Source organism: Cotesia glomerata, linkage group LG4, assembly GCF_020080835.1.
Source record: "Cotesia glomerata isolate CgM1 linkage group LG4, MPM_Cglom_v2.3, whole genome shotgun sequence".
NCBI lineage: Eukaryota > Metazoa > Arthropoda > Insecta > Hymenoptera > Braconidae > Cotesia > Cotesia glomerata.
Window position 1 is genome coordinate 23,245,625 of NC_058161.1, and position 25,412 is coordinate 23,271,036.

The following is a 25,412-nucleotide window of genomic DNA, read 5'->3' on the forward strand; positions in this document are numbered from 1 at the left end:
TTATTAAAAATATGGCGCCAGAGGGAATATAATATGGGATACGGCAGTGGTTGTGCCACTGTTAAAATCAGGGGATGAAGAATTAACAACAAATTACAGGGGAATATCACTGCTAGATTCAGGGTATAAGTTACTGACGGCGATGATGACAAAAGGATAAATAGATAAATTGAGAAGAGAAAAGTATTAAAGGAAAGCCAAGCGGTATTTAGAAAGAGAAGAGGGACAAGGGACCATATCTTTGTGCTGAACGGGTTAATCAACAAGAAATTAAAGGGGAAAAGAGGAAAACTGTACATATCGTTGATAGATTTCAAAGCGGCTTTTGATAAGGTAGGGAGAAGGAAGATCAAAAGGAAGGCTTGGGCAAAAGGAATAAGAATAAAGATACACAGAATGATAAGGGTGGTATTTATATACCATATTTATATATCTCTTTATAGAGACATATTGTAAAGTACACGGTGGGAGTGAGGAAGACAACAAAAAAGTTCAGAACAAAAAAAGGAGTGAGACAGGGATGTGCAATCTATGGTATCGACATAGATGGATTGGAGGAGCAAATGGAAAAAAAGAAGATAGGAGGAACAGTACTAGAAAAGCAGAGAGTATATGCCATGAAGTATGCAGATGGCGTCGCATTTGTAGCGGACTCAGGGGAAGAGTTAAGAGGAAGGTTAAGAGAATTGGGAAGATATGCAAAGAAAAATAGGATGGAGGTAAATGTAGAAAAAACTAACGTGTTAGTATATAGGAATGGAGAAAGGAAAAAAAAATTAGAATAACGGTAGACCCTAAAGGCCATCCGTGCAACTTCCCGCTCATTTCATACCTAGGTGCTCAAAATTGCACTAATAATGTTTTTGAGCTCTCCGAGTCAAAAATACCATTTATGTGTTATTTTGAGCTCTCTGAGCTTAAAAAGATAACTTTTTTATGCTTTTGAGCTGTTTGAGCTAAAAAGTCTGATAGAAGTTTGATAAAACACAATTTTTCAAATTTTTAAACCGCAATAACTTTTGAATGAATGAACCGATTCTTACGCGGTTAGCGGCGATCGACGTGGTTTTTTATGCTAAGAGCTGATTAGTTTTTGGAATCGATCAGTAGAGCCGTTTAAAAGTTATTCTAAAAAATGTCGGAGTTATGTTAAAAAATTACTTGTTTCCAAATATTTCGTCGACGATATCTCTCGAACAAATCAACTGATTTCAACGTTTTTTAAAGCAATCGACGCAATTTCATGAGCTCTAAAAATTATTCCATTTGATCAAAAACGATCCGAAAAGAAATGTCGAAGTTATGTGAAAAAATTAGAACAACGGTTGACCCTGAACGCCATCCCTGCAACTTCCCGCTAATTCCATACTTAGGCGGTTAAAATTGCACCAATGACGTTTTTGAGCTCTTCGAGCTTAAAAATACAATTTATGGGTTATTTTGAGCTCTCCGAGCTCAAAGAGATTGCTTTCCTATGCTTTTGAGCTCTTCGAGCTCAAAAGTCTGATAGAGATTTGATAAGACACTATTTTTTGAATTTTTAAACCGCAATAACTTTTGAATGAATAAATCGATTTTCACGCAGTTGGCAGCATTCGACGCAGTTTTTCAAGCCTCACAAAGAAACTCAAATTTTAAATTGATTGCGCTAGGAATTTCGGAGTTATTCCGAAAAAACACTTTTTTCGGTTTTCTTTCGTTCACGATGTCTCTCGAACGAATCAACCGATTTTGGATATTCAAGATTCAATGGATATTCAACGGCGAGGAAATTGAGGAGGTGAAGGAGGTAAAATATTTAGGATACACATTTACTACGAGGAACAGTGCGGCGAAGCAAAAGAAAAAGATGGCACAAAAAGCACAAAAAGCAACCAATGCCGTATGGAGGGGGGGGGGGGCAATAAAAAGAAGTAGAAGAAACAGTATAAGAGATAGGATGTACTTGATGAATACATTTGCAAAGTCCCTGGTAATGTATGGAGTAGAAGTATGGGGGTAGAAAAATTCAGAGGAGATAAAGAGAATACAGCGAAGATTACGTAAGATGATACTGGGGGTGAGCAGAGATACACCGGGATACATATGGAGGGAAGAAATGGGGGTGGAAGATATGGCGGTAGCTCTAAAAGAGAGAGCAGTGAGATATCTGAAGGACATAATGAAAATGGAAGAGGGAAGATGGCCGAGGATTCTGATGAAGGAAGAGATGAGAGGTATACTGAACGGTAAGCCAACAAAATGGGGAAAGGTGGTGAGGAAAACATTAGAAAAAATGGAGTGCGAAGAGGTGATAAAGATGATATACATGGGTCATGAAGTAGAGGAAATAGAGAGAAAACTAGATGATGGAATAATGCGTATCAGGGAGAAAGGAAGAAAAGAGGACGAGAGTGTTGTAGAAAAGTCAACGTATTGCAAAATTTATAAGAAGATCAAAGTAGCAAAAGATCAGAACTTTTATTGGAAAAACGACAAAATAAGAGGAAAAGACAGAGAAATACGGGCCAGAATACGCTGTGGAAACATATCGGAAGAGCGGGTAAAAAAGGTTACCGAGATTTGAGTTGTAGGATGTGTAAGAAAGAGAAGGAAGACTTGAAGCATTTATTGAAGCGTGAGGGGGTGTATAATGAGATGAGTAATGACGGTAAAACCGTGCTAGATGAATGGAGAGGTATAGAGGGTAGAGGGTGAGATGGAGGAACTAAGACTGATAGAGATACTAAAGGGAGGGGTCAATGTGAAGATGTGCGCGGTCTTCAGAAGAATTGAAAAGGTCCTGAGGAAAGAAGCGGAATCACGGAGTTTGGTGTAAATGGATATCCAATACGACGACGGGCAAGACTAAAAGAAAATTAAAAAATAAAAACAAAAAGAAATATGAAAGATATAATTAATATATTATACAGTTATGTAAAAACTTTGTATAAGACACTAGCCATGCAAATAAAATTCTATTCTATCTAACTTAGTCATTTTTTATAACTACTCTAATTTTTATTAAAAAAAAAAATTTTGTAACTAAGCATATTTTTTATAACACCATTCTAGAAATTAATAAAAACATTCAAGGACCCTTAAAAATAATATTATCTATAAATATTATTTATAAATATAAAAAATAAAAACTCTATCGTATCGTTACTGTAAATCTACCGTAATTCGAATCCATCAGGGATACAAGAAAAAGTATTAATCATGGAAAAAAATTTATCTTTTATTATTTTTTCGAAAAAGTAAGAAAAATAAATAAAAGACAACTTTCAATAATATTTTTTTTTCTCAGAAATTACATTCAAAGAAAATAAAAAAAATTGTAATTAAAATAAAACTATAACTGACAGATCCGATGAAATAGTAGTAGGTTAATTGAAAATTATTTATTTAGTTGATGTTTGAAATTTTTTTTTTATTTTTTGATCAATTTTCTTATTGTATAACAAATTTTTTGTACAAAATTTATTTGTATAACTATTTCAAAACTTTATAAATACATATTGCTGCCTTTTCATACAATCATATTGTAATTAGAATACTATGAATAAATATGAGCTTCAACTCTTAATTTTCTACAATCTTCATAATAAAGTATAAAATAAAAGTAGTATGGCAATTATAAATTATAAAAAAAAAAAGATATAGTAAATAATCAAATTCACTCTTCTTTCAGACATTCATGGTATTATGAATTTATACATCATTTTCACGAGCGTCAACTGTTAAAATAGATGTGTATCGCACGCGTTTATTTACCGAATCAATAACAGGAATAATTTTTTTGTTTAAATCTTCACGTTGAAGGTAGACTAGAGTACAAATTAATCCTACAAGAATCAAGGAAAGCATCGTAATGGCAATAGTAGATCCAGATGGCGGAGATAACATGCTGACTCTTGAAACACAATTTTTTTTTTCTTGTAAATCTTTCTTATTGTTATGTCCATCTGAAAATAAAATAAGATTTTTTCGTAATTTAGGTAAAATAAGGTTTTTAAAACTTAAAAATTTATTCAAACTTATTCGTTGTTATATTATTTCATATAAAAAAAAAATAAAAAACAAAAAATCGACACAACGCTATAACGCAAGTATGTTTGACAATTGAATTGATTTATCGATGATTTACAGCAAATTGTAAAAACGGTTTATTTTTAACAGTGGTTGAATGAGATAAGATTGATTAGAATACTTATTTAAAAATAGTTATTAAACAATTTCATCTCTAAATTTTTAATATGAACTGCATATTTTTGTAATTCTCTATAATTCAAATGCACTATTGAAGATGATTGCTTATACAATGTAAAGATAATTATAAATACAATAGAAACTATAAACTTTGCAATTTTGCTGAAGTGAGGGGAATGGAATGGACTTCTTCTGAAATTAAGGGGTTACATGAGTTTCACGGTTTCAAAAAATCGATTTTTTTTTGTCTTATTAAATTCTACGACATCTCTAGAATATTGTTCTAAAGTTTCAAATCGATCCGAATAATAGTTTCAGAGATATAATTTTAAAAAGTTGCGCGCTAAAGGCGCTGTTGTATTGCCACTCAAAACTTTAAACGCGTTTTTCTCAAAACTATGTTTTCAAATACGGTACCTCTGCCAAAAATCCAATTTTCATTTTTTTTTCCTTCGTTCAAGGCCTAGTTTGAAGTCTTAACTAAAGCACATATTTTTTTTTCACTTCTGATGATCCTGCTAGGAGTTCTACCGATCACGTGGACACATCTTTTTTCCAAAGGGCTCGTCGGAAATGACGTCACATTACAAGAGTTTTTAATATTTTTTTTTTAATTTCAGTAATCCCTGATTAAACATGTATCTTTAAGACAGTAAAAAGTTTGAATAAAATATTTCATTTTTTCTATTAAAAAAAAATTGTTGAAAATAGGCCATTTTTTCCCGAAGGGAACCCATGTAACCCCTTAAAGGAAAAAAATCATATAAAAGTCATATGATGAATGTAAATAATCAATATCATCGTCACCCAAATAGACCTTTATCTTCACTGGTTAAAGAAAAAAATTCAAAACGGTGACAATATTCATTCTCCATAATAGAAGGAATCATTAAGCATTGAAAAGAATTCCTCATCTACGACGATAATGACTTAATGCCTCTTAATATTGATCATCAAAATATGATTATACTGCAATCGTGGATACTATTTCCACCATTACCGTTCCTAGGAAGAAAATTCAGATTCGTTCCAATTGAATTTAATCTAAATTAAGGTAAAAAAAAGATCTGTATAAATTGAATTCGATCTGCCTAAATCTGTCTAGGTCTGACTAAATATGATTATTTGAGATAAAAGTTACGACATACCTGCACTGATCAAATCTGAATAAATCAGATCAAGTAACAAAAATTTTAATGTTAAATGAATATAATAAAATAAAATAGAAACTAAAGTGATCTACAACATCAACAGTCTTTTCAGATTTTTTATGAAAATTTTGAGCAGAAAAAAAAAAGATACAACAATACTTACTATCATTGCACTTGAGAAGATTTTTATTCCTTACAAAAATTTTAGTTTTTTTCATCCATTTTATGAATGGATTAAGTTCGCAAGAACAGTCAAATGGATTATTTGATAAATCAATTGTAACAGACTGATTATGCTTCGCAAACGTATCTAAAGTTTTCAAGTCTTGTTCTAAAATTTTTGTGAAATTATTGTGTTGAAGATCTAAAAATCTAAGCTTGTGAAGACATGATAAGTTGAAGTTCAGTGCGTTGAGATCATTATCTCCTAAATGTAGATCCAATAAATTAGGAAGATTGCAAAAAACATTTGAATCTTTAAAGTCTGAAATTTCATTTTGTTCCAAGTGCAGCTTAATCAATTGATCTAAATGACTGAAATAATGATCATTAGTATTATGGAGTTGAAATATTTTAGTTATTATAAAAGTTTAATAGTAAAATACCTGTTGAAAAAAATTTCATGAAGAGTTTCAGCAATATCCCTAGGCTGTCCATCCTCAAAAGCATCCGTAAGATGTAATTCAAGTAAAGATATGAAATTTGAAAAAACTCGCGGATGATTACTTTGAGTATCCAAAGATAGTTCATTAAAATCTAAGGATAACCGTTGAACATTCTTCACATGATGATAAGCTTTTCCACTGATTTCACGAATTTTATTATTTGACATGTCAATCACTCGAAGACTTGGAATACGATCTAAAGTCCCAAAAATATTCCATGGCAGTTTTTGCAATATATTTCCCGTAAAAATAAGTACTTGAGTTTTATTTGGAAGATTTTCAAGTGGTAAAGTACTTGTAAATTTAGTATCTGTACAGTTTACAACATATTGGTGTTTTCCTTCATAGCAAATTCTTGAGCAATAGCACAGATTTTTAAATTCAGGTCCACATTCAAGACGCGCTGATTCCGTTGTTTCCAAACTATGCCAATTATCATGATTACAATCCGGAAAATCTTCCATTCGGCACAGAGTGATGAGACTCATAAGTGACCACAGGATTTTCATTTTCATCTTGCAACTGAAGTCAATCATATAGAATATTTTCTTAATTAGTTACTATCCTGATTAAGACATATAATTTAAAATGATTCAATCCATACAAAATGTATATTTATTTATTAGTCAACTTAAATTATTTTGAATTTTTTCAAACTGTTTTTAATCATTTCGAATTAGACTTCTTAATCAAGGTAAAACAACAAACAGAATTAAGCTATTTAATTTATATAGTCATTTAAAATAACAACTCCACCTATTTTTAACATGATTATTATTTTTATTTTATTTATTTTTCAGTTTATCAAGAATAGAAAAATTTAAAGAAAAAAATCTATCTGTGATGCAACATAAATGTATCTGCATTTCGAAACAATTACCTAAATTTCCAAATTATTTTCGAACTCAAAGTTGATGTTTAAAATGTTAATGTTTAGAATTATTATTTACTTTTATTAAAATTATGAAATAAAAAAAAATTATATGAAGAATAGTATTTCTTTGAATTGTTTATTAATGATATTTTTAAACTATTAAACTGATCGAGTTAATTTACACAAACTCTTGCGACTCAGAGCCCACTGTAGATACATGGGGTATACACAGTGTAACTAACAATATAAATCAAAACTCGAAATTCCAATACAGTTAATATGAAAAACAGATGATACCAGTCATCGCTCTGCTCAGATAGTCATAGCTTACCCTCAATTAAAATTGTTTTGTTTTTTATAACACAAAATACTATTTGGTTTTTACATAGATTTTTTTACGACATAGCAAATATATTAAGTACAAATCCTGAAATTTCAATTAATGAATAAGAAAATGCATGGAGCAAATTTCCCTGATAAAAAAAAAAGTATTGAGACAAAGAAAAAAGTATTGAAAAATATTGGTTTCTAGTCAATCTAATACTTTTCAATACTTTTTTCTTTGTCTCAAAATATTTTTTTTTTTCATTCAGAGTTTATATTACTATATGTCAATAATATACATGAATATTTTACTCAATTTTGAAACTTACTCGACTATCTAAGAGATTTTATAGCAAAATTATCAATAAATTTTACCATGAAGATAAATACAATAATAAGATTTTTATAAAATTTACATAAAAAAATGTAAAAAAGTAAACAAACGAATAAAATTAGACTTAATTAAAATAATTCATCCTCATCTTAACAGTGATCAGCATTTACAAAAAAGATATCCAAATAGAGCTGATTTAAAGATTTAAAATGTTTAGTTTGCTCTCAAAAAAGCAAAAATTTTTGTTTTTTTAAAGATTTCCAATGGTTTAAATCGATATCTTGTTCTATGGTAACTTACTTGAATCATCAAAATATCATATTAATCAAAATATCTTACTATAATCAAATATTTTTCTAACTAAAAAAAAAATGAAAGTTACTGCATGTTTAAATTTTCACTAGACACATTTAAAAAAAAAAATAGATGAATTTATTCAAAAAACTTCAATCGTTTTCCTTTTGTTTGATTATCATTCTATAAATTATGAATTTGTAGAATTAAGAAGTGTTATCATTAAAAAATTATTGTCTTGATTTAATTTCAACTTTAGTATGTTCATCTATTTGAGCATATTAAAATTATGAAAATAATTAAAAAAATTTATTGAAAAGATTGATGTATAAACACAAAAATTTTAACTTAAGTAAGCACACATTGTAAGCAGCATAAAACACAAATATATTTAAAATATGCTATTGGGATAACTGTACGGCGTTGAGAAGTCTTATGGTAGATCGTCTACCTGAGCCACACCTGTAATCCCACTCCGATTCAGGTTTTACCACTTCTCTCTTTACTTTTTTCATTTATATTTCCTACTATGTGCATGATGATCTCACATATCTTTGAGTAGGTGGTTTAACTTTTAACTACTTTGACTTGTTTATAGAAGACAATATCTATATTAATAAGAAAATCCTATCATTATAAAAGTGAGCTCATTTGGAAACATTAGTTTTGTACCTTTCAAAATAGCTTTCTTTCTTGATAAAAAGAAAGAAAAATAAAAAACTGCAGTTCTGATTATTCCATTTTAACATTATAATTTATAATTTAAGCCAAACTACTTACTTTGACGGATCTACCAAAGAACATATTTACGTCATTGTCATACCATAATTACGTAACGCATTTCCACGGGTTCAATAAAATATGAGACATATATGATTCATAATTTTGCACCTGTTGATTTATACCATAACCATAACGTAAATAAAACATCTACTCCGAAAAACTGCTATTGATTCGTTGATACTTATAAGCGATTATATAAATAAAAAACAAATTTAAATTCAATTTTGCAATTGATATCTAGGAAACAAGCAATACATGAAAACATTAGTTGTCATAACGTTAGACAAATAACGTTTAACAACTTTTTATTAATTATTTGGAAGTGGTCATATCACCGTATTTCCGGCCATAAAATCACCATGATTGAATTTTTAACTTCCCGCTAAGAAAATTGAAAATTTTTAAAAATCGGGAAGTTATTGTTTTCACTCCGTTTTTCGAAAATCAAGTTTTCATCAGATCTCGATGTTTTGAGGTCCTAGGAAGCTTTCCTGACTATTTCCGCGGTGATGTCACCGTTTCTGTATGTATGTATGTATGTGTGTGTGTATGTATGTAAATCTCTTATAACTTTTGAACGGATCATCCGATTCGATCGAAATAAGCGGCGTTCTGAAGAGTTCTTTTGCCCCTAGAATTCTGACACTAATTTACAGAATTTGAGTCGAAGAGCTCAAAAGCAAAGAACAGCGATTTATTTGAGCTCGGAGAGCTCAAAATTACACAAAAATTATATTTTTGAGCTCGAAGAGCTTAAAAAATAAGTGAATTGTTGAGCACTTAGGTATGGAGGTAGCGGGAAGTTGCAGAGATGGCCATTAGAGTCAACCATTTTCGTAATTTTTTTTTTTAACTTATCTAAAATAGAATAATTTGAGAAAAAATCTTTTCTAGATAAGTTTTTTGACTTGAAAGAAAACTTTTGTAAATTTTTTTTTAGAAATTGTATGTTTTTATAAGTAGAATACAAGAAAACTAGAATCGCTACACTTATTTAAATTCATTAAATTAACAATTTCTGGGGGAATGATCCCGGGAAAAAATGATCAGACCTGACCATGCCTGTTCACGTATAATCAGGCCTGAATTAGACTTGATCATGCCTGTTCATGTATGATCAGGCCTGAAATTAGATATGCCCGCATGAAAAAACTATATATGGCTGAACATATATGGAAAGTTATATGGGGAATATGTGATCATATATAGCGGCAAAATTATATATATGAAATAATAAATGTTTTGTTAATATAATCAAGATATATTTGATTCAATATAAGTTCAAATATATTAGTGCCGTATATTACTTAGTATATGTTATAAAATATACTATTATTATATAAAAATTACTTATATAGAAAACTATATAATAGATAAATATATTTTTCGTAAAATATATGTTGAGATAGATTATTACTGTATACTTTCATTTATAAAATTTCAATTATATTATTTTATTATAAAATACCATACATAATACCAGATATTTATGATATGTCGAAATAGGTCAAAACGGAAAGATTAATAAAAAAAAAAAAAAAGTTAATAGTTTGTCGTATATCTTAAGTTTCAAGAGCAACTTGATCAATCGAGTTTACGGTCGAAGAAAATCTGAATTTCAGTAAATTAGTAACACATCACGAAATATTTTCTTTTTTTATAACTTTTCAGATAATTATTTGGCCTCAGCATTCTATTGTAATTTTGGTACCAATGCCATTATTAAAATTATATTGAACATATAATTTAAAGTATATTTTAAATTATACTGAAAAATACATTGTTCTTATACTATTTATAATATAGTGTTGATTATAATATGTACGATATATTTAATCATATATAGCTGAATTGAAATATATGTTATGAGTATAACATCAATACATAATACTACATATATCATTATTGTATATATGAAACGGCAAAATTTTGCATATGGGTCCTTATATAATCACATATATTTTTATATATGTAAAATATAATTTTTTGTATATGATGAAGGATATATAGCTTTTCATGCGGGTGATCATGTCTGTCCATGCCTGCTCATGCCTGAAGCGTCAAATACGCTCAGGCCTGGTCATGCCTGTTCATGTCTGAAGGGTAAAATACGCTCATGTCTGTTTATGTCTGATCAGGCCTGTCCATGCCTATTCATGTCTGATCCGGCCTGTCCATTAGGGTGGGCCGAAAATCCGCTTTTTTAGAATTTCGTTTAGTAATAGCAAAAATATTGTTTATTAAGTTATAAAAAAATTTTGTGTGAAAGGAAAAAATTTTTGGTCAACATCTCAGGCTCGCCGATTGCAGTCAAAGATAAAAATGCTCAAAAAATTTTTTCATCAACTTATTTTGATCGGAAATTTTATGCTCTACAAAAAAGTTTCTTACACAAAATTATGTAGGACCCATAGATTCAGAGATAATCCCAATTTTAGTATCAAAATAGTAGATTTTTCGCCATTTAAATAATCTTGTTAGTTTGAAATCTAATTATAAGTTCTCCATTCGACAAGAAATTAAATTTTCTATCAGAATGTTTCTTCAAAACATGAAAGAGTGGCATTTTCGATAGTAAATGAATTATATCTGTGTATAAAACGTAATCAAATTCTTATCAGTTTTAGTAATCAGTCCTATGTCTAATAGAGTCGATGTTACAACAGTTACAACGGCTGCAGTGGCGCGAGCACTTATACCTTTGGCTGGTAAGAGCAGTTTCTTTGAATTCAATTCTATTTTGACTTTGAGCGAGATTAAAATCCATGTTTCTTCTTTGTCTGTAGCTTGGTTCATACAATGAAATTGTTTTTCGACGAAGTACTGTTAATGGAAGAAGTCGATTTTTGAGAAAAATTTATTTTACTGAATGATGAATTCGAAGATAAGTCTGAAGATACCAAATTTTGGTTTAAATCTGAGATACTACGAGGTAAACGTTCTGTATATTCATCATTCAGCTCTGGGATGTTCAAAAATTGTTAAGAGATTTTTCGTAAGCGTGTAGTTCTCTGATCTGCGAGAAATTCATGTTGAGTGACAGGTATTTTTTTTAACTTCCCGCTAAGAAAATCGAAGATTTTAAAAAATCGGGAAGTTATTGTTTTCACCCCGTTTTACGAAAATCGAGTTTTCATCGAATCTCAACGTTTCGAGGTCTTAGGAAGCTTCCCTGACTATTCCCGCGATGGTGTCTGTATGTCTGTATGTATGTATGGGTGTGTGTGTGGATGTATGTGAACCTTTCATAACTTTTGAACGGCTTGACCGATTTGATCGAGGTTGGTACCATTCGAAAGGGCTTGACTGAACTTAGACTTTGAATATACTTTAAAACGATTCGGACCGGTAGATTTTGAGAAATCGCAAAAAAAGTACGAAAAAAAATTTTTTCAAATGGGGTTTTTTTGGAATATCTTTTAAACGGCTTTACCGATCAATTCCAAAAACTAATCAGCTCTTAATATCAAAAAACCACGTCGATCGCCGCCAGTCCGGTCAAAATCGGTTCATTCGTTAGAGAGTTATCGTTGACGAAAGAAAACCGAAAAAAGTGTTTTTTCGGAATTACTCCAAAATTTTTCGTTCTATCAATTTAAACTTGAAGATTCTTTATGAAGCTTAAGAAACTGCGTCGAATGCCACCAACCGCGTGAAAATCGGTTCATTCATTCAAAAGTTATTGCGATTTGAAAATTCAAAAAATAGTGTCTTATCAAACTTCTATCAAACTTTTGAGCTCGGAGAGCTCAAAATAACACAAATTGTATTTATGAGCTCGAAGAGCTCAAAAACGTCATAAGTGCAATTTCAAGCGTTTAGGTATAGAATTGGCGGGAAGTTGCAGGGATGGCCTTCAGGGTCAACCGTTTTCCTAATTTTTTCTTCTGGACAATTGCAGATATTGAATTCAATACATTTACAAGAGCTTACATCGAATAGTTTTTTTGAATCAGTCCTGTAATCATTAATTTTTTGCTCTCCAGATGACGAAGAATGGTGAATATTACTCACTATTTTTTTAGCTTTCAAATTTTTTTCATGTTGAGCAATTATTAATTGGATAATTCGTTTCGTTGAAACTGTTGGGATAGAAATCATAGAGAATAATTTCTCTACGTCTGTAGCTACAATACTTGCAATTTCAGAAAGTGATGGCTCAAATTGCTTCTCGTTTTTTTCTTCCTTGTCTTAGGTAATTACAATACCTCACAATGTCTTCCTTGCTTGGAAGATGATCCTTGGGTAATTTCTCTGGCTCTTCAAATATAGAACACGCTGACATTTTGAGAAAGTGCTTTGTACTACTCCCAGATAGCAAAATGACGTATTAAGTTATTCCGAATGAGCTCAGATTTCTGATTTGGACGTCAGAGTCTACGTCTAAAAGACGTCTTTAAGACCTTCTGAAGAGGTCGAATGCGCCGCTTATTGTAGACTTTAAGAACTCATAAAAACGAGCTCTTAAAGAGCTCTTTTTTCTGAACTCGCACAAATGAATGATTTTTGATCTCTATACGCTATTATAATGATAACAATAATAAGAACACAACAAAAATAATATTAATAATAATAATAATAATAATAATAAAAGTAAATTATGAAAAATAATTCAGAGTTTCATGAAGCACCGATGCTGATTTCGAATGTTTATTATTTTAGTTAGACCTAATATTGTCGGTTTAAAGAGAGAAAGTGAAAATCGCAATTGCCGTAACTAAGATTCGAACCCGAGTCGCGCGCGTGCCAGATCGATACCTAAGCCCTTACGCTGTTCAAACGATATGTCGTTACACATCTCATTATTCTTATAAGCTAAGTTTATATAGTGATGAAATGTTGCGATCATTGTCTATATTATTTATTCTATTTGATACTGTGTATCGATAGAAAAAAAGTAACTTTTACGAATATTTATATACTAAAAAATATTCAAAAGTCTACCTGTAATATTTTTTTAAATAGTCTATATAAATTTTGTTTACTTTTCACAATATAAAATCTAATAGATAAATTAATAAATATTAAAAATTCAACAATAATTAATAAGTATATAGTTATAAGATATCGTTAAATTCGAATAAAATGTTTAAAATTGATACATGCAAAGTACTCCTTAACCCTTCGTAGGTCGCATAATGAGCGCGGCGCCGCGCTTTCTGCATTTTTTTTTTCTCGAAATTGAGTTCATTGATAATTTTGAAAAAAATTAAGTGCATTCTTTTAACCTTTCTAAAAATTGTGACGTTATCCAAAAACATAAAAATATTTACGAAGTAACCAAAATCAATTTTTCGGAACCGGGCGGCGCTATGCCGCCGGTGCAATGAGCCTCCGGGAGATTTTCTAACTGCGCTGTTGCCAAATGTCGTTACCGCCACTATTTCAATCTGTTTTACCGCATGTGAGGTACAAAAATAAAGTAATGTTTGAGGTTAATTTTACTGTTTACATTATAACTTGTGATTTGTTCAAAATACTGTAATAATTACACTCATATTAAATATTATTTATATAAAAATAGTAATAATAATACAATTGTTAAATAAATTATTTTATAATACATCATACTAAAATTAACAGATGTCTGGCTTTATATATTACTAATTATTTAAATAATGAAAAAACAAAAAAATTTCAGGTGAACGAATTAAAAAAAAAAAAAAATAACAATGGATGCCAATTTTTCAAATTATTTTTTTTGATTGAATTTAATTCTAATTATGATAGATAGATAGATAGATAAAAAATTTATTTGGCTCTGGAACCTAAGCTCCCTCAAAGCCATCAATATTTAAATTACATTGGTTTACATAGGTTACAAGATTACTTAACTAATTAAAGGTTTGCAATTAGATTTAATTTCAAATGTTATAAAATCCAAATAGATTATTTAATACAAACAAATAACTTAATTTAAAGTCATAATAATTCTACAATAAAAATATTTAAATAAGATCCAAAATAAAGATTGCAATTGTTAATTGTCATGTTCAAAAAAGTGATTGAAGCAAGCATTTTTAAATTCAACCAAATTATCTACAGCCACAGTCTCAGCTGGCACTGCATTCCAGATACGTATGCCATGAATTAAGAATGTATCATACATGACACAATTAGCCTGCGGTATACGAAGATAGTCTTGTCGGACATCACCTCTACGCAGTGCTACAGGCAAAAAGTCTAGTTTTGAGCCGAATAGCTGCCGATAATTTAGTCGAATTTCCTTATAAAACAGACAAGCAATGAAATAATCTCTTCTCGCTGCAAGCTTTAGCCAACCTAACTTTTTGAAATATGGAGTAACATGTTCATATTTTTGGTACTTTATAGATAAATCTAACACATGAATTCAATTCACGCTGCATCTTTAATAATAATTTGTTTGACATATTCGTATACGCCGCACAACAATAATCAAAGAGAGGAATTATTAAAGTAGATACTAACTTAATACGTAAACTTTCACTAAATATTTCATTGTTTATTTTTAGTTGTGCTAGAATACTCATAGCGCGATTGCACACATTTGTTACTTGATTCTCCCATGAGAGAGTACTATCTATAGTCACCCCAAGGTATTTTACAGTGCTACTATAAGGAATAGCACACCCCTCTACAAAAGATTGTGTCGGCTAGTCTTAATGATAATTAATTAATGATAATTAATTTAGCGGATATTTGATAATTTTAAAATTTTTGTAGCAAATAAATTATGACAAAAATAATTATAAAAAAAATTGACATTCAGACGTTTTAAAAATTAAAGATGCAATTTGTTAAAAAATAATTTTTTGAAAAAATTTGTTTGTTAAAAATTAAAAAATTTTTAAGTGACAGCTAGATTTAATGTCATATTATAATTTTATAATCTGGTCTTAGATGTTAAATTTAATCACATGTGAATAAAAAAAAAAAAATTTTGTTATTCAATTAAATTTATGATAAAATATAAAAGTAAAATTATATTTAATCATAAAACATTGAAAAAAATACTTTTATCTCACAAAGGAAATAGTATTAGTTTACATTTGGCAACAGCGCGTACGTTTTAACACGGCGGCGGAGCGCTCACCATGCGACCGACTTAGTTCGGAAAGACACGCTACCTACGAAGGGTTAAATGTAGAAAGTTCACATAATTTTTTCAGATTAGAATCAATTTTATTATTTTATCTAAATTAGTTTGATTACGAACCAGATTTTAACATTATTGCCTATTACTTCATAATATAATTTAAAATTTTTGAAAAATTTAATTAACCTGGATTAAGAGAAATGAGTTAACTTATGCCAAGTGTATATCTATATATTAATCTATTCAAATTGTTTTAAATCATTTAATTCAAATTATTTTTAATCATTTTCAATTTAATTTCTCAATCAGGAAAGTAATAAATAAAAAATGAATAAGATTTTGACAGCTTTATATTAAAAAGAAATTTGTGTTTTTGTTTATAATGTCTATAAGCTCATTATACGCAACTCAAAAAGAAGTCCAAAAAAGGGACTCAGTTAGATGTCAGAAAATTGACTCCAAACTTATGAGTTCATTAAGAGCTCTTAGTTCTGACCTCGTAAAAAAGAGCTCCTTAAGACGTCACATTAGAACTTCTATAAGAAGTTTTTTAAAAGACTTCATACTGAAATCTTTCTGACTTGGATGCTGACTGGGCTGTTAATAAAATCAGTATGGAGAAACAATATTAAAAATTTGCAGCCGATGTTCAAATTGATAATTAAGAAATTCCATAAAGTAAGGTAAAAGATCCAATACCGGAACGAGACCCAATACCGGAACGATTTGACAATTATTATTTTATATTTTATCTCGTACTCAATCAAATTAAACCAACTTTTCTTTATTAGAAACCTCAATCTTTTTTTTACATAATAAAATATGAATGAAACTTTAAATTATATTGGAAATATTGAAAAAAAAAATGTTAATGATGTCAATAGTCTTAGATTTCTGGCTTATCGAGGTCTCTTAATGGTTTTGCTAAGAAATCACTCGATGATCTTAAGCTCATAGAAACCTAACGGAAATACTTTTCACTAAAATTTTTTTTTTTATGTATTAATACAAATACTAAGAATTCGATCCAATTAATTAATAATACAAAAAATACCCTATTGTTATTTAAAATTTACTGTTCGTCTATTGGTACACCCGAAATGAGCTAATACCCAGTATCGGAACCGTCAGCCATATTGATATTATTTATTGACATTTACGATATACTGTGTTGATTGTTTACATCAAGCACAACAACAAAAGTTTTTGTGAAATAACATTTAACACAGAAAGTAATTTTATTATAAAAATTGCTTCAAATATTCGTAAATTTTCACTTGAAGAACAAAAGCAAATTTCTGTTTTGAAATTTTCTTTTTTACATAAGTGTCTTCAAGTATAACCTCGAATCGTTTATTTATTTTTTTTTTTTGATTTTTAGTAAAAATTTATTTGATTTTTTAATATTAAATAATTATTGTTAGTTTCACTATGCATACATGTCATTTGAGTTCTGAATTAAATGCTTAATTTTTTATAGGTAGTAGTAGGATGCCGTAAGTTAAGCAGTCGAAGATAACATTTTATAAATTATTATTATTATTATTTATTTATTTAATTGGCCATGAAGTCAAAACTCCTTGCGGCCATCCAAAATTTGCTTTTAGCTGTTTGAATGTTAATTGCTTTTAGCATTGATTTTACCACCGGATGAGAACCGAGCGCCTGTTTCCCGTCAGGATCTACCAAGGTATTAACTACCGACTTTCTGACCAAGATTGTTTTATGGGACAACTTTTTTACCCGGAAAAGATAAAAGAGATATGCTGCTAACTGCTGTGGATCTGGATTATCTGGTACAACATCATTGTCTTTACACCACATCTTCCATTGACCCCAAGAAGAAGCATAAGTTTTCCAAGTAGAATTTCTCCAAGCAGATTTAAGAAGATCTACATCCTGGATGGTCAGACTTGAAGTTAATTGACCCCACCTCGTATCTTCCAAACCTCCAAACAAAGGTCCTTGATGTTGTGAGGCGGCAAGCCCGTTGACACATCGATCAGATGACGTTCCAGGTTCCAAAGGAGAAATGGAGCTGCCACGCTTCTGCTTTTCAAGTCTGCCCTCCAAAAGGTCTTCTCCCAACGAGGAGCCACCACCAGAAACAGACACTTCGCCTTGTTCAGGTGCTGAAGAACCTTGGGAAGCAACAGAGGTGGAGGGAATACCCAAGCTAGATCCACTATCCAATCCCTGCTGAACGCATTTATGAACCAAGCATTGTGGTCGTTGACATCGATCGATACGTATCTCGGCACTACCTTTGATTCGCTCGAGGCAAAGAGATCTATCTGAGGTACTCCAAACTTCCGGAAAATCAACTCGGTTGCACTGTTCTTTAGATGCCAATCCTGGAGAGGGAGACCTCTCGACAGACTGTCCGCCACACAATTGTACCGACCCGGCAGGTAAAAAGGGATCAATTGAATCTGGAGCTGATGTAATTCTATCAATAGTTGCTTCACCAAATTTTGTAAAATTAGTGACTTCGTTCCCCCTTGCTTCCGAATGTATGCTACAACCGTCTTGTTGTCGGATTGTAGCATCACAACTTTGTTCTTCAAGGCTTTCTTGGACATTCGAATCGCAATCAGTACCGTGAACAGTTCCTTGCGATTGATGTGCCACTTCTTTTGTTCTTGTGTCCACAATCCTGACTTCATCACATCGTCCAGCTGGAATCCCCAACCCTGGTCCGAAGCATCTGTTGACAGAAAAACTTCCGGGTCTTTTTTGACAATCTGATTGACCTGGTGTAGATTCTTTAACCACCAAGCACAATCCTCCAACGCTTCGGTCGGAGTCATCTTCAATGTTTTCGGATGAGCCTCCGGAAGTTTCCGGAATGACCTTTGTAGATTGCGGGAGAAAAAACGTCCCAACGGAATCACCAGTGACGCAAAGTTTAATTGGCTCAATAGAGATGCTGCTACTGTCCAGTTCCACTTCTGAGACTCGCTTATCTGCTTGATTGTCCTGTGAATGCGATCTTTCTTGTCTTCCGGTAGCCACATGATGTTCAAATCTGTATTCCACCTGATTCCCAAAAATTCCAACTCCTTTGTAGGCTCCAATTCCGACTTCTTGAAGTTGATTACCCAACCTAATTCCTGAAGAAGATCTATAACCTTTCTGATCTGAGATTTCAATACTTCTTTGCTTTGATTCGCAAACAAAAAATCGTCTAGATACACCAGAACCCTTATTCCCAGATCCCGAAACAGACTCGCTATCCAATTGCTTACTCTGGAAAAGGCTAGTGGTGCTGTAGCCAGACCAAAAGGGAGACATGTGAAATTGTAAACCTGGCCTTTGTAAGCTACGCAAAGATATCTTCGATGACTTGGTTTTATCGGAATATGGAAGTAAGCCTGAGATAAGTCCACTTTCGCTAGAAAATCGCCTTTTTGAAGAAATTGTGGGACTTTCTGTTGATTTGTTAACCGAAACTTTTTTGGAATCAAGTATTGGTTTAGTTGGTACAAATTGAAGATCTGGCGAGCTGAACCATCCGACTTGGGAATCAGAAACATTGGAGAGATGAAACCTGTCAAACCGCTGGCTAATTCCAAGGCTCCCAATTTCAGCAACTCTTTTATCTCTGTGGACATTTGGAACGATGCTTTTGTGCTGAACTTTTTTTTGTTTGCTTCGGAAAAAGGAACTGATATTGGTTTTTTTACAAACGGGATAGTGTAGCCTTCTATCAACTTCAAAATGTAGTCTGGAGCTCCTAGATTGCGCCACTGGGGAATGTAATATCTTAACTGACCGGCCTGAAACGGATAGTCATGCCTTATGGGTACGACGATCTCTGCTCTTGCTTGAGTCATTTCTTTTGAAATCTTTCCTGGAGTCTTTTGTTGCTCGTTGACGAAAGTAATTGTTACTCATAGAGTGTGACTTCGTTTTCTTTGCGGAAGTATTCCCGGAACCACCTGGCTTCTGAGAGAATTTACCCTTGTTGTTATAGTAAGATTTGTCTTTCAACGGCTGACGAAAAGTCGGAAAAACTTTAGCCATTCCACCACGTTGATCTAAAAATTTCGATAAAAGTTCTTCATCAAATAGATGAGATGCCGATGGAGGAATCTCAGCAAGCTTCGCCGCATGATGAAGATCTTTTGGTTTGAACACTTTTCTTCGCATTTCAAAAACCTCTGCCCTTTTAGCACAAGTGAACTGCAGAAGATCATCGGAGGTTTCTTTGAAAGGAGATTCTCCCACGAAGACTTCTTTGATGCTTTCGTAAGCCTCCGGGTGCTTAGAAGCTAATGTCCTCAAGCCTTCTTTCAACTGCTGCCTTTGTTTCAGCAACCCATGTGTTATGGTCCCAGCCATCTCATCCATGCGTTCCAACAAGGTCTGATAGTACGATTTCTGGACTACACTCTCTAGCTGAGGATTAACTTTTAACGTGTCAAAAACAGGAGAAGCGTGGAGCTTCTTTTGTACTTCTTTATAGCGAATCTTGTTCCAGCTAGCCGATCTAAGCTTTTGACAAGAGATACCTTGCTCTTTAATGATTTCCGAAGGTGGAGAAATCGTAGGCTCTTTCTCCTTAACTTGTGGAACCAGAGATAATGCCTCCAAGTCGTTTGAATGTTTAATCGGTGGATCTTCCAACCCCGGTGGAGTCCATTTTGAAATTGCCGAACGATCATCCTCAAAGTCTGATTGTGAATCACTTTGCGACTCTCCATCATCATCATTATCATCTAACTCGTCTTCCTCTCTATTATTACGCCCATTCTCCTTTAAATCATTGATATTTTCCATCAAGATATTGAAGATATTATTCATTCGCTCTTCTAAAACAACATATCTGGATCTCTTGGTCCCAATCATCTCTGTGCTACCAGCCAATCTTTTCCTAGACCTTTTCTGTGGATCCTCATTCTCCGTGTCATCTGAGTCCTCATCGTCTATACCTTTATCAGGTTTTAACTCCTCGGCGGCCGCTTTACGCGAGATACATAAAGGTTTCACTGATTGTGCCGCATGCAGAAAAATTTCTGCCTGAGCAGCTGAGCCCTTTACCTTATTAACCAAGCATGGAGGACTTATAATGAGGGCACGACAAAAAGACCAACGCAGCATATTAACTTTGAAATCTCTGTATTGCTTCTCCGGAAGGTCTACTGCTGATGGGTTGAAAGATTTGGCAATTCCTACGGTAGGCAGAGCGAAACGCAATTTATTCAAAATCTGCGGATCAACCTCTAACTCTGCTCCAAACAATTCTTCCATTGACGGATTTAGAGTCTTCCAATTTTTCCATCCAACAGGTAATGATTCTTGAGCCAAGAGTTTCAAACGATCCAAAATTCGATCTTCTTCCTCAGTCTGCGCTGCCTCCTCCAAAAGCTCCTCCATTGTTGTCCAACTCTGGTTATCCATCTGGAAGACCATAGAGTTGTTGATAAAATATATTCAAATAATTATGCTCGAGAGAGAATATCTGCGAGCTGCAATCAAATGCATTACTACATTTAAATAAATGTAACTGTAGTATGGCTAATTTAATTGAACCGATACTACTATAATAAGGCTGAGTATGAACTCCAGCCTTACGTCACAACCGCTTGCGTCTAGCGCCAGCTGCGGCTGCGACCAGGTTGAGCCGAACCATCGTGTGAAACTCAGTCTCAAACGTCAGCCTTTACGTCTCAATGAACGTTTCGGCTGCTTCTTACGAGCCGTCACTGTCACGGCTGCTGCTGCGGCTGGTGAGCCGAGCTTCTTCTTCTTTTTTTTTTTTTTTTTTTTTTTTTTTTTGTTCCTGTAATATTAAAAAGAAAATTAACATTATGTACACTTACCATTGTAATTAAACGATTTGGTCACAATACTAAATTATTAAAACTTGAAACGAACGTTACACAACGTTTTTTGACATGTACACACTACAGGAAACAATAGCGTACTGAGGCATAAATCGGAAAACCGATCCAAATGACTATCGGGGTGACTCAGAGGGGAATTTCTTCCCCTTGAGTCCCTCCGATGTCAAAATTTGCTTGAATTTTGATATGTATGCATGAGGGATGCAGTGGGTAATCTCCGAAAGGTCAAGCCAAAGGCATAGACCTGAAATAAACAATATTTTTGCTATTACTAAACGAAATTCTAAAAAAGCGGATTTTTGGCACACCCTACTGTCCATGTCTGACGGGTTAAATACGCTCATGTCTGATCAGGCCTGTTCATGTCTGTCCATGCCTGTTTATGTTTGAAGTATTAAATATGCTCAGGCCTGTTTATGCCTGTCCATGCCTAGAAAATTTAATTAGATTTACTCTACGGTAGGTTTTTAATGATAATTAAAATATTTTTATTTATTGAATAGTAAAATATGCCGTTTATTGATAATTTACAAATTTATTAATCGAAATTAATGTACATACACTGAACATATTCAAAAATTTTTTCTTAGCATGAGGAGTATTTTACGCATGAGCGTATTTAACGCTTGAGACATGAACAGACATGGATAGGCATTAATAGGCATGGACAGGTATGATCAGGCCTGAGCGTATTTAACACTTCAGACATGAACAGGCATGGTCAAGTCTGATTATTTTTTTCCGGATAGATCTGATCAGACTTGCATAGTTAGAGATGTGATAAAAATTTTTTCTTTGATGAAAAAAATTTTTTTGGTCATCAAAAAATGTGCAAAATTATCTTTATCATTACGTTCAAATAATTTTGAAATAAAAAATTTGTTACATTTCGTATGGGATGTTTCGGTCTGCTCTGCTCCTAACTAATATAAAAATCATTACTTATTTTATTATTTAAATAAATGTGATGTTATAATGAGATTCGGTTAAATAAATAAATTAGGACTATCAAAATATATTATAAAATCAATTTTTATATTATATTTATGATGAGGCATGTTATGATGAGGCATACCTGATCAGGCATGGTCATTTTTCATGTCTGATCAAGCCCGAAGACTCATGCCTGTTCATGTCTGATCATTTTTTCCCGGGATCTTATTTTATTTACTATATAAAGCCTTTTAAAAGCTTCGAAACAAATTGAAAAATTTATTTCTAATGGTTTTGTGATTTTCATCTTAAATAAACTGTGAAAACAAATAAGGGGTAAGTGACTCTTCTACTGGCCAGATCCCATTTATCGACCACTTAGCCTAAAATTTACATTAGCATTGTCAGAAGTGTAATACCTAAATATAATTAAAAATCTGAAAAGTGATTGACTTGCAGGTAATCTCTGGAACTTCCCGCTTTTTGTGAGCTTGAAATGTTCAAAAATTTTCTTCGAGCTCAGAAATCTGAGAACTGTTTCAAATCAACATTTTTTTTAGATTTTCGAACAGCACAATAATTTTTAAACGCGTCATTCAATATTGATTCTTTCGGCAGCATTCAACACAATTTTCTAAGCATAAAAAATATTTATAAAGCCATTGTCTCGATTAGTTAAAGAATTTGAAGATTTGCTCAGAAAAAACGTATCTTTTGAAACTTTCATATGGCTATAATTTTTAACGCGTCATTTGATTTTGATTTGTTGGGCAGCATCCGATGCAATTTTTCAACCACAATGAGTGTACATTAATTCTTAAATTGATTGGTCGAAAACTTTGAAAGTTATCTAAAGAAAAAAAAATTTTTTTTAATTTTTTCGTTTTTTATTTTTTGAATATCTTTCGTTTGATGAAAACTCAATTTTCAAAAATTAGGAAGTTAATATTTTCGACCCAATTTTTGAAATTTTTTTAATGTCTTAGCGGGAAATTAATCCATTGAGGTCATTATAGGTCCAAATGACCCAAGGCAATTTTTGAGTTGCTCTTGCTTCGAAGATATCATTCAAAATGGTATCTGTGGTACCATCTATTATTGTTCGAAGATTTTTTGAGATTCATAGAAATTAACGATTTTAATTGCACAAATCAATATACTTTTTGAAAAGCTCGACATGATACCACTTTTTTTTTCAAAGTATGTGATATCCGGAGTAGAACCCCGGAGGTCATTTTCATTTATCTTAAAAAATGAAGTTTTAATGAAGTTTTTAGTAAACAAGTCAAATTTTTCGAAATTTGACTTTCTCGCATTTTTTTTTATAATCAACAATTAAAAAACGATTGAGTTATTCAGCGGAAGTATTAAAAATTACTCTCATGTACGGCTCGAATGAAAATATTGACAAGAACGCAAGTGGCAACAATTTTTTCCGTGCATGGGGTCATGGGGTCAACTAGACCCAGTATGACCACTACGTTATTTTTAAGAAGTGTGACCTCAACAGGTTAAAGAAGGAATAAATAAAAATAGAAATAAGAAGAAAAGTTAAGATGTTTAAGATTAGATTCTTGATTCTTAAACATTTAAAATGTTGGATATTTTTTAAATTATAAATAAGGTAAAATTGAAGAATAGACGTTTAATGTAGTGTAACTAAATATATTGTTATTTCCATTAGTTGATACTTATATACTCCAAGTTAGTTATTTAAAATGTTTTTTATTGCACACATCATACGTGAAAATTAAATAATAAGAATGTTATATAATAGAAAGAGGGTTGATTTATCTTCGACGCTTTAACTTCACTACTCATAATATAATATAAAATTTAATTATTTTAATTAAAATTGATTGGATTCTAGTGTCTTATTTTAGAGACTGTTCCGATTGATAACATGTTTCTTAAAGGCTTGTTGTTCTTGAATACGAACAAAAAAAATATTTTTTACTGTAAATCAACAAAGAAATTCTTTGATAACTAATTTTTTCTAAAGATGAAAAATTCTGCACATGTTTCTCATTTATCTATGAAATTAGTCACATACAAAATGAGAAAAATATAAAAATTTTGGCAAATAAATTTTTTTTTTTAAACTCAGTAAGTTAACTGCTTTATCATATATGTTAAAATCAACTGTAAAATACATAACGATGTCAAATCATCTTTTGATTTAATAATGTATTATTAAATATTTAACTCTAATAGAGTACAGTTTATACTTATTCAATATCACACACCAAAAAAAAAAAATTCTCTTGATTTAAATAGAAAAATAGTGGAACTAAAAAATTTTTTTTGGCTCAAATAAATTTTACTTGATTCATGAATTTTTTGTCTCGACTCGAAACAAAAAATTTTTCAAAATGAATTTCTTGCTTTGAAAATGTTTCACTTAGACCAAGATAATTTTTTTTTCTTTTTTTTAAATGTATTTATATGAATTTATATGCATACAACACACTAACACAAGGAAAGTTTCTGATTAAAAAATATAAATCCTACTCCAATAAACACTTTGAAAAAATAAGTGAAACAGTTTTATAAGACTGAATTCAATCTTTCAGATATATTAATCTGTAAATACATATACACACATACTATCGCGTTCATTAATTTGAGTCGGTTTCTATGTTTAGAAATTTATTGCAAACCCTTAATTTTAATTTTGATAGTTCCATATTCAAATTTAAATTATGTAATCAAATACAGTAATGATTCTGACAATGAACTTACGACTAACTAATGCGAAAGCTTTATTAGATATTTTTAAATTAAATCTTACAAAACGATAGTTTAAACATAATTATTAAATGCTTAATTATTCTGTAACGACAATCATTGCGTAAATTTATTTTCATTTATATTATGTCCATATAAATGTAGATTAATAATATATGAATTTAAGTTTTGAAAAAATTAAAATTTTT

General features: G+C 31.5%; 1 protein-coding gene and 1 pseudogene across 5 annotated transcripts; one reads left to right on the forward strand and one right to left on the reverse strand.

Annotated features, from left to right (window-relative positions):
- Window positions 1–1,756: 1,756 nt before the first annotated feature.
- On the forward strand, window positions 1,757–2,835 carry LOC123263691 (annotated as a pseudogene).
- A 581-nt stretch (window positions 2,836–3,416) lies between these two features.
- On the reverse strand, window positions 3,417–8,337 carry LOC123263343 (trophoblast glycoprotein). Of its 5 annotated transcripts, none has more exons than XM_044726007.1 (4): window positions 7,840–8,337; window positions 5,948–6,529; window positions 5,506–5,876; window positions 3,417–3,947 (listed from the first exon to the last, which is right to left on the reverse strand). In XM_044726007.1, exons 2-4 carry the CDS (start codon window positions 6,520–6,522, stop codon window positions 3,694–3,696), a joined length of 1,200 nt encoding a protein of 399 aa, XP_044581942.1. In that variant the 5' UTR covers window positions 6,523–6,529; window positions 7,840–8,337; the 3' UTR covers window positions 3,417–3,693. The 5 variants fall into 5 exon arrangements, with proteins under 5 accessions (XP_044581942.1, XP_044581943.1, XP_044581944.1 ...); XM_044726008.1 differs by having other exon boundaries at window positions 7,879–7,917; XM_044726009.1 differs by lacking the exon at window positions 7,840–8,337 and adding an exon at window positions 7,535–7,626.
- Window positions 8,338–25,412: the final 17,075 nt, after the last annotated feature.

Bases quoted from the DNA above. Each gene is read 5' to 3' on its own strand.
- LOC123263343 (XM_044726007.1), bottom strand. From the start codon at position 6,522: ATGAAAATGAAAATCCTGTGGTCACTTATGAGTCTCATCACTCTGTGC. The intron at 5,877-5,947 runs GTATTTTACTAT...TCATTATTTCAG, and splicing joins CATGAAATTTTTTTCAACAG to TCATTTAGATCAATTGATTA. The intron at 3,948-5,505 runs GTAAGTATTGTT...TTTTATTTTCAG, and splicing joins TCTTCTCAAGTGCAATGATA to ATGGACATAACAATAAGAAA.